This window comes from Zootoca vivipara, chromosome 8 (genome assembly GCF_965207765.1).
Source record: "Zootoca vivipara chromosome 8, rZooViv2.hap1.1, whole genome shotgun sequence".
Classification (NCBI taxonomy): Eukaryota; Metazoa; Chordata; class Lepidosauria; order Squamata; family Lacertidae; genus Zootoca; species Zootoca vivipara.
This window is the reverse complement of record NC_142591.1, coordinates 542,386-555,347: the sequence shown is the minus strand read 5'-3', so window position 1 is coordinate 555,347 and position 12,962 is coordinate 542,386. Positions and strand designations below refer to the sequence as shown.

Below are 12,962 nucleotides of genomic sequence, written 5' to 3'. Positions count from 1 at the left end.
AAAGGCTTAAGGAAGAAGGATGGTCAAAGTGGAGAATGGTGTGGAGAAGGAGGAAGAGATGAGCATGAAGGAACAGAAGAAATCAAATCAAGAATTCAAGCTATTCCAGCTGTTGTAAGAAGGAGCACCTTGCAGCCCACAGTGGCCCAAGGAAAGTCTCTTCCTTTTGAACTCTTCCATAGTGCAGGGGTCAGCAACCTTTTTCAGCCGTGGGCCGGTCCACCATCCCTCAGACCATGTGGTGGGCCGGACTATACTTTTTTGGGGGGAAATGAACAAATTCCTATGCCCCACAAATAACCCAGAGATGCATTTTAAGTAAAAGGACACATTCGACTCATGTAAAAACACACTGATTCCTGGACCGTCCGTGGGCCGGATTGAGAAGACGATTGGGCCGCATCCGGCCCACGAGCCTTAGGTTGCCTACCCCTGCCATAGTGCCAGCACAGAGGGCATTTCCACTGTAAAGGATCAGGAAGCAAGTGATGGGCAAGAAGATCACCTTGGAGAGTCACTGCTCATCAGATGATAGACCAGGAGTCTGACCTAGTAATGAGGCAGCTTCCTAAGGACAATCTCCAGCATCCACTGAGAGGAATGTGTCTACACTGAGTATGACTAACACTGGAGATCGCCTTTTACTCCTAAACCTTCAGACCAGAGAGAAGGGAAGCAGTGCAGAAACTGACCCAGAAGCACTTGTAGCTGAGCACTACAGCATTGGATTTGCATGGTGCTGTTTCATGGTTCAATCCCAGTTGTAGAGCTCAGAAACAAGCCTGCTTGAGGCAGCCTTGGAGAGGTGTTGCCAGCCAGGGTAGGCAATATTGGGCTACTTTGGTACCATATAAGGCAAATTCATGTCTTCAAAGGAGTCTCAGTGTGTGTTAGTTTGAGGATGGTCAGCGTTGTGGAACACAAGGGCTCCCAACTCTCAGACCATGCATTCACTGAAATAATTTATCCCATAGGCACAGTCCTGAATTCAGGCGTTTTTAGTTTTAACGTGTCTCAAGCTGAGCTTTTAAGATTTTTTTTGTAGTCTGGCAAGGCCAAAATTGTCATTTTTTTGAAATTTCAAACCCTCATAACTCACAAATGGGATGAGATTTAAAAAATTAGATTTAAACTTAGTTTTGATCATTCAACAAGTATACAAAATATTAATAAAATTGGATGACATGAGGTAAAAAAGTTGGATCTCTTGATATGGAATGACCCTTCTGTGACAGCAGGAGCACCCAACCCAGTGGAGCAAGAGTCACAGAGAAGGGACTGGATCTGACCCCACAAGCAACTGCCCCAAGGGATGGCAGCAATCCCTCCCTTCACTGGTATTCTCTGGGAATCAGAAAGACCTTGAGCTTGTGAGAGCCAGAGATGTCAATAGGGATCAAGTAAAACTTGTGTTGCCTACTTACCATTTCTTGACTCCTATCTTTAGGTACTAAATATGGGTTGATGGTCTTTTAATGTCCCCCTGTTCCATGACCGTCACTAATTCCAGTAGCTAGTTGTGGCTGCCATCAAGGCCGTGAAGCTAGATAAGAGAATGAGTTTTTGCTTGATATCATGCAATTGTAAGATAAGTACAAACAAATGGAAGGGCAATGATTGCTTGAGAAGATGTGAAAGTAAAGGAGATTTATTGTACATTTGGAAAAGAATTCCTGAGAAAAACAGAACAGCAAGAACTGAAGCAATCAAGATCTAAATCTCAATCCAAAGATCCATCTTCCTGGGCTATGTGATTCCTTGGCTGATGTGTGGAGATGGTTTAAATCTTGGTTTTATTGCTCCTTGTAACCTATGTTTATGGCAAGGGCCTCTAGAGAAGGCCCAGCATCATGCCCTGTGGCCAGTGTTTAAGGATGGTTTGTGATAGGGTGACAGTGGTTTGGCAAAGCTTTGGGACAGTACAATCACTTGTGAGATAAAGGGTGGGTTAGAAATGAAATCTTAAAAATAAAACAAATTTGTTTTTAAAAAGAATTATTTATTCAGTGTTATTCAATATCATCAGCCAAGTGTACGAGCCAATGAAATCCTCACTATTGTAATCATGGGCACTGATGTCATGTTCCCTGTGCTTGTTTATTTGGGACATTTGACTCCTCCTGTGATATTGTACTTGACTGTGGTGTTTGCCCCATAAGTATTGAATAAATAAAGTGGCCTTCTCTGCTGGTGTCGTGGGCCAAGTGCCCAAATGCGAGCCTAGAATGAATTGCTTCTCGCACCAAGACTTGCTAATTCATGTTTCCTATGGTCAAAGCCGGCCCTTGCCCTCTTGTGTTATGTCTATGGCCATCTGCTCCCTTTCCAGTTCAGCTCCCAGGGCAACAAGTCCCCCCAGCTGCACATATTTCTTCTTTTTCCTTTTTAGCACTTACAGCCACTGTTTCATTTTCCCTCTGGCAGGAAAAGGTTTCAGACTTTGCTGTAGAAAAGGCAGGCAGCTATTAAACTGTTTCTTAGGGCATATTCTCAGCCAGAGACTAGCCGTGTGGCCTGATTTTGCCCAGTCCTCTCCACCTGTTACCATACGGATTCTTGGTCAGAGTACAAGAGCGGCTCCTCCTTCTGAGCCACTTCTTACTCTTCTACTCTGCTTGCGTCAAACAGTGTTTCTACTCAGAGAAAAACTGAAGCTGAGGTGAATATTTGAAGGTGGCAATGCTTATTTGGATACCCTCCCATATCCTTCCCTTTACTCAGAGGCTGTAAATGATGCTGGATGCTCAGAGATTATCTAGCCCCCAAGAAATGTAACCAGAGAAATCTGGCCTAGGAAACTTGGTCCCTAGCAAAATTTAAATCACCCCAATACAGACCTAGCAGTAGATAGACATTTGAAGCAAAAAATAAAGTTCCTAGCTCAGCTGCAGCTGACAGATGAGCTTCACCTAGATATGCCTAGGCGTAACCCATGGGGCTGGCAAATAGAAGGGGAAGAAATGGAGGCAGTGAGAGATTTTACTTTCTTGGGCTCCTTGATCACTGCAGATGGTGACAGCAGTCACGAAATTAAAAGATGCCTGCTTCTTGGGAGAAAAGCAATGACAAACCTAGACAGCATCTTAAAAAGCAGAGACATCACCTTGCCTACAAAGGTCCGTATAGTTAAAGCTATGGTTTTCCCAGTAGTGATGTATGGAAGTGAGAGCTGGACCATAAAGAAGGCTGATCGCCGAAGAATTGATGCTTTTGAATTATGGTGCTGGAGGAGACTCTTGAGAGTCCCATGGATTGCAAGAAGATCAAACCTATCCATTCTGAAGGAAATCAGCCCTGAGTGCTCACTGGAAGGACAGATCGTGAAGCTGAGGCTCCAATACTTTGGCCACCTCATGAGAAGAGAAGAATCCTTGGAAAAGACCTTGATGCTGGGAAAGATGGAGGGCACAAGGAGAAGGGGACGACAGAGGACAAGATGGTTGGACAGTGTTCTCGAAGCTACGAACATGAGTTTGACCAAACTGCGGGAGGCAGTGCAAGACAGGAGTGCCTGGCGTGCTATGGTCCATGGGGTCACGAAGAGTCGGACACGACTAAACGACTAAACAACAACAACAACCCATGGGGCAGCTGCAAGTATCAAATAGGATGTGTTCACTCTACCACCTGAGAGTGCAGTGAACCCCCCCCCGCCCCCTCCATACATTTCACAGTGTTTCCTCTTCAGAAAGGTAAGGAGGAGGGGAGAGGAAAGAAGAGGTTGAAGATGCAAATGGGGTGCAGAGGCAGTTGCAAAATAGGAGGCAGGGAAATGGGGGTTGAAGATGAAAGGGGCAGAATAATAGGAGCAAATGGTGTTCTAGCCAGGCGGAAGATGAAAAAGGTGCTTAATAGCTGCAATGTGTGGGAGGAGGATACAGGATGTTACCATAGGGGTGCTTTGTGTAAAATAAAAGTGTGACAAAAGAGGGGGGGGGAGGCATGAATGTGCTGAGTTCCAAAATAGTCCCTTCTTCCCCCAACATAGGAAAAGACCACACATTTGGTAAGTAAAAAAGGGTTTTCTTACAAACTCTCCAATGGTCTGGTTCATGTGCTTTCCCACACATCAGCCAGAAAGGTTGCACAGGCAATAAAATTTAGTTTAGTTCCAAAGAAGTGAAAGTTCCTCCCAAGGTGAGGGGAAGTGATCTAGCTAAGCCTGGCAGGACAGCCTACTCTATGGCATTAACCCCTTCATGCATTAATTAGAGATAAGCATTTTGGTTAGATGAGCCTGGTTACCTCACAAAAAACAATGTGGCAAGAATGGAGCAGAATGTAGAAAGGAGGGCAAACAAGAGTTGTAGAAGGGCTGTGAAGATAGAAGCAGGAGATAGAGAAATAACAGGGTGATGTGAGGAGTCTTCAAGTGAGGTCAGGACAGATTGTGGGAATGGTGACAGTGGTAGAGGGATGCTGGGTAATCATGAGAGGGAGGTAACTGGAAAGGGAGGCCAGATGCTGTGGATCAGGATTTGGTTAAGGGGCAGGAAGCAAGCAGTAGGAATTAACTGACAGTTTCTCCCAAGAGAGAGGTGTAGAAAATGGAGTCCCCCCCCCCCCAAGGAACTGTGCTTTGTAAATTGCTCATAAGCAATATAGAGTTAGCAGTGAATAGTGAAGTGCCAAGTTTGCCAGTGATACTAGTTTAGGGTGGTTAAAACAAAGAGAGACTGTGAAGAGCTCCAAAAGACCTCTCCAAACTGAGTGAATGGGCAGTAAAACAGCAAATGCAATTCAATATAAACAATTGTAAAGTGATACATGTTGGGGCAAAAAAAAAATCCATTTCACATATGTATGCTCAATGTATGCCATTTCACAGTATATGCTCAAATTCCATGCTAGGGATCAATAGGAAAAAAATTGAAAATAAACTACATTATCATAATGTTGTTATATAAATCTATAGTGTGACTGCACTTGGAATACTGTGTACAGTTCTGGTCACCTCACTGTAAAATTATATTGAAGAGTTGGAAAAGGTTCAGAGAAGGGCAACCAAAACAATTGTGGGGATGGAGTGACTCCCCTGTGAAGAAAGGTTTCTGTGTTTGGGGCTTTTCAGTTTAGAGAAAAGGGGCGTAAGAGGAGACATGATAGAAGTGTAAAAAACTTATGTATGGCATGAAGAAACTGGAGAGAGAAGTTTTTCTTTGTCTCTCATAACACTGGAAGCTGCAGGCATCTGATGATGCTAATGTTGGACCATTCAGGACAGATAAAAGAAATAACTTTATCCAGCACATAGTTAAACTGTGGAACTCCCTCCCACAGGAGGCAGCGAAGGCCACGAACCAAGATGGCTTTAAAAGAGAATTAGACACATTAATGAAGGCAAGGACTCTCACGGGCTACTTAGTTGGAGGCAGCAAATGTTTCTGAATATCAGTTGCTGGAAAACACAGGAGGGCAAAGGGCTCTGGCATTTGACTAGCCACTGAGAGCAGAAGGTGGCCCAGATACGCCAGTGGCCGGATCCATGAGCTCTTCTAATGTTCTTAGATGAAACAGCCCCCAGAAAAATGTGGAATTAGGTGGTATGGGAGTAAATTTGGATGCTGGCTATTTTAAGATAGTTCTATGACTCCCTGTTTCTTATGCAAAAATTGTCCATCACTTGACTTGGAAAGGCCTGTAAATTTGTAACTGTGATAATCAAATGCAGCGCCTGAGTCCCTGAAACTCATAACAAGTCTTTATTAGTGTTTATATAAGTGACACAGAATAATTAAACCACATTTAGTTTGAAACTGACCATGGACTCCAGAAACACAATTCATACTTTGCAAGGCAGTCTTTCCAATACAAGTAGTTGCTTAACTAACTTAGCATCAAACTGTGACAGTGTTCCTTTATGTGACTCCTAAAGAATTCAGGTTTTTTTTTCCTTTCACATGTCTTTCAGACAGTTCCTTTGGCAAGAAATTAAGATTCTCCTTCCCCAAGGCTTTATTATATAAAAATAGAGTGAGATTTCCTTATGTACAAACATTACATTACACCATATACAGGTTTTTTAAAAACCACTATGAAAAGGCAGGCCATGGGTGAAACAAAAGGTCAATATAGGACAAAAAAATTAAATACTGCACATTTCATAAAAATTACATTAACTACAAAGAGTTTTTGTTTGCAAATATCAAACAGTACCAATGTAATTGGAAATCTTTCCCAACAACTTCATTTATAACATATATCTTAGTGTTTAAGGCACATTTTGCTTATTCCTACATACTTCACTGAACCGAATCAATAATTTAAGAACTCTTGGGGGAAATCAAACAGTGTGCATTTATGTAGGTACATGCTTTGGGGGTAAGATGCAACAGGAATGGAACAGATAGAGGGGTGTGTGTGTGTTTGTGTGTGTGTGTGTGTTTAAAGAGGTGCTAAAATACAAAGACTTCTCCTATAAACTTGGAAGCTTGTTGGGGCTGGCTGTGGTCACAAAGCAGTGAGAAAGACACTTTGCACATGCTCGGAGTCATTGTCCTCTTCAGCCAGCCTGCAGATAACACAGAGAGATAAACATCTCCAGCAAATGTGTGGTTCTGGAAATTCAAGTTCTGTGTCCTGACACCAGCTTCTTACACGGCTCCTGTGGCCTGACACTTGTGAACCTCAGCTCAAGTTAAGTACTCATTAGCAGTTAAACCTTCTGACTGGTCTCAGGTGGAGGGCCTAAATATCGAGTGGAGGGTGCTTGGTATAATGGTACCGAGATCTCTTGGAGGTCTGGCAGCCTCCCCTGATGAGGAGGCGACAGCAATGTAATAGTCCTGTCGTAATCCCTATGCAAGATTTTCTCATAGACACTCTGCAGCCCCACCGTCTTGGGCAGTTGTGCCTGATAAAAGTTATCTCGGCGAAGGGAATCCCTGGGCAGTGAGGTGCTTTTGCAGAAGGTGGAGAGCTGGGTCTTTGGGTGGGGGGATGAGTGAGGATTGGCTTGACCACAGGAAGGGCTCCAACATCGATCTGAGTGGCCCAGAATCTTGCATTCAGCAGTACAGGCCCACAACCCTAGAAATGCAAGGGGGAAAACAAACTTGAGAACATGGATGCGTAGCAAGCAGAGCACTGTTAGGGCAGCACCTAGGAGACCATCGTATCAGTGCCATTCTCAGTGAGAGGAAAGAGGGGAAGGGGAAGAATCATTTCATGCAGCTAACACGAAGGACAAAAAGATCCTCATACGGCTACCATCAAAATTGCATCATAGGAAGCTGCCAAGTCAGGCCATTGGTTCACCTAGCTAAGCAGCCTGTGGAAGTTTCAAACAGGGCTCCTTCCCAGCCCTAGCTGGAGATAATGGGGCTGGGACCTGGGACCTTCTGCATGCACCCTCCCCTTAAAATGACAAGCCACAATACAAGCCAGCACAACTCAGAACCTTGTGCCGAGAAGTATCCACAGGATAACATTCTGAGCTGCTTGGAGAAATGGCAGGATAAGAAATAGCTAAACAGAACCTGGTCCTTTGGCTTCAGGTGGTGTGGATGCGCCCCAAGCTGTTAGCCACCCTGGCTGCTATATTTTCCCTAGCTCTGAGATTGATTGAAATCTATAGCTCTTGCTGTAATTAACAGCCTATTCCCAGACTCATTAAAATTGAGGAGGGTTTCCAAAAACAGTAGAGGGATTGGTGCTGGGCTTCTTTCAACATTTCTGGGGCAACACTTTCCAAGTTCTGTGGCATTCTGGGGGGAAAGTGCCAAAGTTTAAGGCATCCTTACCATTCTGCATGTGTGTGATGAGGTCCTTTTTAAGAGCATCCCCGCTGATGTCAGAATCACTGTCGTTGAAATCACTATCGCCTTTCCCGCTGTCTTTGCCGCTGAACTTCTCTGCTTCTCTGCCTGAAATGGTGTTGAAAGAATGACCCTTCCAGGTGGCCACAGGTGGGACTGGCTCTTTGCTGTAACTAGGGGTAGAGGCATAAGACTGGAAGAAGGTGGGAGGGCACATGGGGGGGGAGGGGAAGGAAAGGAGAAACAATGTTATAAGGAACAGCAGTGTTAATAAAAGCAGTCTAACTAGCAGCTTGGGTCACATCCCTGTGAATTGGAATCACCTGGACTGAAGCTAAGCTACAAAGTACTTTTTTAAAACTCAGGCACCCCCAACCTGCGGCCCTCCAGATGTTTTGGCCTACAACTCCCATGATCCCTAGCTAACAGGACCAGTGGACAGGGATGATGGGAATTGTAGTCCAAAACATCTGGAGGGCCGAAGGTTGGGGATGCCTTGTTTAACTGATGTGTAGACTGGCTGTAAATAACTTTAAATGCAAACATCCCTGCTAAATTACTTTGGGAACTGGATGTAAAAATCACAAAACATTCAAGAATAAGCTAAGGTGCAAGAATCAAGGTGCCTTTCCCATTCTCCCAGGGGGGAAAGGGAATCAAGACCAGGGGAAAGAAATGCTACCTCTGCATTCGTCCCCCGGAGTCTGCTCTGGCTGTCATAGAGACTGACGCTCTCTCTGATGCTTTCTAAAGCCGGGATGTCTTCGCTGGCTGGGGAGGGCTCCGGGCTAGCAAAGGAAGATTTGCTGGGGAAGGAATGCACTTCGAAGCCATTGCCTCGGGCGCCAGGGCTGGAGGAGATTAGGGCCCCGCCCTTGCCTTCCTGCTGCCCCTTCTCCAGATGAGAGCTGTCCAGCGGCTCCTCCAGGACTCCCTTCTTCTCCTTCTTGCGCCTGTTACAAGTGGTGGCGATGGTGATGATGGCCACCAGCAGCAAAGTGCAGCTCCCAGCAAGGACGATGATGACAATCAAAGGGATGTCCCACTGCACCGCTTTCCCTTCCCCAGTGTTGGGCTTGGCCTTGGAATCCTGGCTGCTAGAGGGGAGCAACGAAGCAGTCACCTGGAAACTGATAGGGACCGTAGTGGAGAGGGGAGGCCGCCCATTGTCAGACACGGTGAGGAGCAGCTGGTAGACTTGGCCTAGCTGTTCTTCTGAGAAGCTCCCGGTGAGCACAACTTCTCCTGTTTTCTTGTTGATGGCAAAGAGGTCCAGGACTGGTGGCTGCTGTTGCTGCGGATCTTCTAGGAAGGAAAAGCTCAGCTCAGCGTTGACTCCCTCATCAGCATCTGTGGCTTTGATGTGTGCCACCACCGAGTCGTGGGCAGCTTTTCTGGACACCTCGATCTCAAGGGAGCCGTTGGTGAGTGCTGGGTGAGTAATGACAGGCGCATTGTCGTTTTGGTCTACTACCCGCACCTTCACCAAGGCTGCGCTGGAGAGCTGAGGGGAGCCGCCATCCGCGGCTTGGACGGTCAGCTCCAGCTGCTTGAGGATTTCGTAGTTGAAAGTGCGCAGTGCGTAGATGGCCCCCGTCGCCGGATCCACCGAAACATAGGTGGAAATGGAGGCGCCCATTACCTGGCTGTCCATCAGGCGATAGGTGACCTTGCCGTTGGCTCCTTGGTCCGGGTCGGCGGCGAGGACGGCGGCGAGGTAGGCGCCAGGCGGGTTGTTCTCCAGCACAGCCACCTCGTAGCGCGCCTTGGTGAAGCGCGGCGTGTTGTCGTTCTCGTCGGCCAAGCGCACGGTGAGACGATGCACGGTCTTGGCCGGCGGCGAGCCCAGATCCTCGGCCACAACCGTGAGGTTGTACTCGGGCACGCGCTCACGGTCCAGGGCGCCCGTGGTGAGCACCACGTAGCTGGCGTCGTAGGCGCGCTGCAGGGCGAAGGGCTCGTGCGGCGCGGCCAGCAGGGCGCAGCGCACCTGGCCGTTGGCTCCCGCGTCGCTGTCTGAGGTGCTGACTAGAGCCACCAGGCTCTCGGCTGGCGCCGCCTCGCTCACGTAGGCCACCGTCCAGGCGGCAGCAGCGCCCTCGGGAGACGCGCCCCCCTCGACGAGTGGCCCTGGCTCGGACCCCGCGCCCGCCCCGCCACCGCCGGCGCTGAGGGCGCTGATGGCCACGGCGGGCGCATTGTCATTGACGTCCAGGAGGCGCACCACCACTTTGCAGCTGGCTGCCAGCGGGCTGGCGCCGCGGTCGCTGGCCTGCACGTCCAGCTCGTAGGCGCGCTGGAGCTCGTAGTCGACTGCAGCGCGAAGGCTTAGGCGCCCCGAGAGCGGGTCGAGAGCGAAGAGGTTCCGTGCCTCGATGGGCACCTGGCTGCCCCAGGCGTAGAGCAGCTGCCCGTTGGCGCCCTCGTCCGGGTCCGAGGCGTCCAGATCGAGGAGCAGCGCACCGGATGGCGCGTCCTCGGGCAGCTCGACGGTCAGCAGCGCGCCGTGTGGGAAGGCGGGCGCGTTGTCATTGGCGTCCAGCACCCGCACGCTGACCGTGGCAGTGCCCGAGCGCGCCGGGCTGCCGCCGTCCTTGGCCACTAGCTCCAGGCGGTAGGCGGCCTGCGCCTCGCGGTCCAGCTCGGTAAGCAGCACCAGCTCGGCGCACTTGAGCCCGTCTGCGCGGCTCTGTACCTCCAGGCCGAAGTGGCTGTTGGGCGAGACGGCGAAGCTCTGGATGCCGTTGGAGCCCACGTCCAAGTCGTGCGCCAGGTCGAGCGGCAGGCGGGTGCCCGGCGCGGCGCTCTCCGACACCTCCAGGGCGATGAGCGCCTGCGGGAAGCGGGGCGCGTGGTCGTTGATGTCCCGTACCTCCAGCTCCACGTGCACCAGGCGGTACGGCGAAGGAGGCGAGCCCCCGCCGCTGCCGCTGCGCGGCCAGCCCAGACTCACCACGTCGAAGGCCAGCACGCACGGCTCCTCCGCCTGCCCGCACAGTGCCTCGCGATCCAGCCGCTCTGCGCCCAGGCTCAGCTGCCCGTCCCGCTCGCGCACCTGCACCAGCGAGCTGTTGCCCGGCGCCTTCACCAGGCGGAAACTGCGCTCTTCGCCGCTTCCTCCCGGGCCCTTCAGGGGCAGCTCGTCGGCCAAAGTGCCGATCACTGTGCCGGGAGGGTCTTCCTCATAGGTGTGGTATCGGATCGTCTTGCCGAGGGCAGAGGAGAGCAGCCAGCCTAGGCAAAGCAGACCCACAGGGTGGCAAAGGTTGCCTGGGCAGCGCCCGTTCTTGCGCACATTCATGGCTCTGGCACTGCCTTGCGCGCCGATCAGAGAGAAGGAAGGGGCCCCTGGGTGCGAGGGGGCGAGAACGAGGGGCCAACAGGCCAGCGGCTACTCGGCGGGTTCTTCCCTAGCTTGGCGTGGGTGCTGTCTAGACTGGCTCCATGCGCGGCACAGCTCCGCTTCCAAGGCACTAGAAGCGCGAAGAAGTCGCCGCCGCTCGGCTACCTGCTCGCTGCGCGCCGCCCTGCAGCTGCCTCGCTCTGTCCCGCTTCTAAGCCGGCGCGGCCCCTCCGAAGAATCTTTAATAGACGCGGGTATGCAAATTTGCATAGCGGATCAGCCAATGGTGGGCTCCCTTACCTCCCCAGACGCCTCCCCGAACATCTTACATCGCAACATACACATACTGTATGTGCCGGGACTGGGGAGACGCAGGAGAAAAAAGGCGCTCGAGGGAGCCTTGCCCGTGTGTCCTTCGGCTCTAGGGCGTATTTTTCTTCCCTGGGGGGCGGCTTTGGGCAAGAGTCGAACTGAAGGGCTCCCAGCGTCTCCTCCTAAGGCGAGGCAGAAACAGGTGTCCGATCAGCCCCTTCCAAATGAAGAAGTCTCGTCCCCGTTTGAAGTCCGGCAGGGCTGGGCTTTCAGCCCAGGGTGATCTTTGGGGGGACAGGACAGCCTCTAAGGCCAAGCAGCTCCCCTACGCGCCCCCTTCTCCTTCCCGCGCAGAAACCCCCACAACAAAAGAGGAGAAATAAGCCTCTTGTAAGAGAGAAACCTGCGTTGCCCTTTGCACGAGCTCGCTCTAGGATGGCGTTTTTGTGCAGTAAGCAGACGGCGAGGTGGGGGGGGGGCGCGGGGATGGCGGAGAGAGCGATCCAAATCTTAAGCTTTTGGCCAGTAGGGCTGCGAAACGAGGGGGAGGGGAACTGGATCTGAGCTCCAAATCGGATTTCGACTAAACAGGGGGAGCTTTCGAAAGGTTTCCAAATTCCAAGATGACACTGTATCAATGGCTCGTGAAGCCCTCGTTAGCGGCTCGCCATAGAATAGCTTGGCGGTCCTGCGCGTCGGAGCCACCAATATCTGTATTATTTCCCGATGACAAGCGAAAAGGGCAAAAGAAGAGAGGGCGGGAGAGGGAGATTGAACCCCCCCCCCCAGCCCTGCCTGGAGTGTCGGCTAAATTGAATATAATGAGCGGGGCGCCACATGGAGCCGTTCTTGTCCGGCTCCATTCATCGCCCATCACTGCCATTACTCTTTGACCGGGGCGAGGGTGGGCGCTGAAGGCAACACAATGGCTGGCTCGAAGCGCGGGGGGGGGTATACTTTTGACCCCCCGTCCCTCCCTTCCTCTCTCCCTCTGCAATCGGCCCCCCTGGTGCCCTGCTATGCCTGTTGAAGGGATTTGCTTATTTGCTTTTTGTCCTCTCTCTGGGAAGACAAACTAGTCTCGTTCCAGGAGAACAAAATAACAGCATGAAGCTGAAACCTGGAACGAACCTGAAGGGAACTGGGATGGAGGGACGAGGCCGGCCAGTGTGTGTGACTGAGAGAGAGGCATGGGGGTGGGGTGGGGGTGGAGGGGTAAGCCATCTGCTCTGGAGAAGCCAGCCACCGCCGGCTCCACGATCTCACAGGTGCACTCGATTCTCGAGAGCCACAAACCCCGCCGTAACCTATCCGGGTAGAAAACAGTCCAGGGATTCTCTCTTTCTCTCCTCTGAATCGCACTTGTTCTGGTCACGTTTGTGGGTCGATCGGAAAGGCAGCGGAATGGCAGAGGTCAGATGGCCACCTGTCATGGCTGCCACGTTGAGATCCCTGCATTTCAGGGGGTTGGACTGGATGACCCTCGGCATCCCTTCAAACTCTACCATTCTAGGAGTCTGTGACTCAGTTAACGAGACCAGCCTGTCGGG

The 12,962-nt window shown here is 50.8% G+C and overlaps 1 protein-coding gene across 1 annotated transcript; it reads right to left on the bottom strand.

Moving 5' to 3' along the window:
- Positions 1–5,685: 5,685 nt before the first annotated feature.
- PCDH8 (protocadherin 8) lies at positions 5,686–11,192 on the bottom strand. The gene is made up of 3 exons (XM_035101292.3): positions 8,440–11,192; positions 7,743–7,950; positions 5,686–7,029 (listed from the first exon to the last, which is right to left on the bottom strand). The coding sequence occupies exons 1-3, from the start codon at positions 11,056–11,058 to the stop codon at positions 6,656–6,658; spliced, it is 3,201 nt and encodes a 1,066-aa protein (XP_034957183.1). The 5' UTR covers positions 11,059–11,192; the 3' UTR covers positions 5,686–6,655.
- Between the last annotated feature and the right edge of the window lie 1,770 nt (positions 11,193–12,962).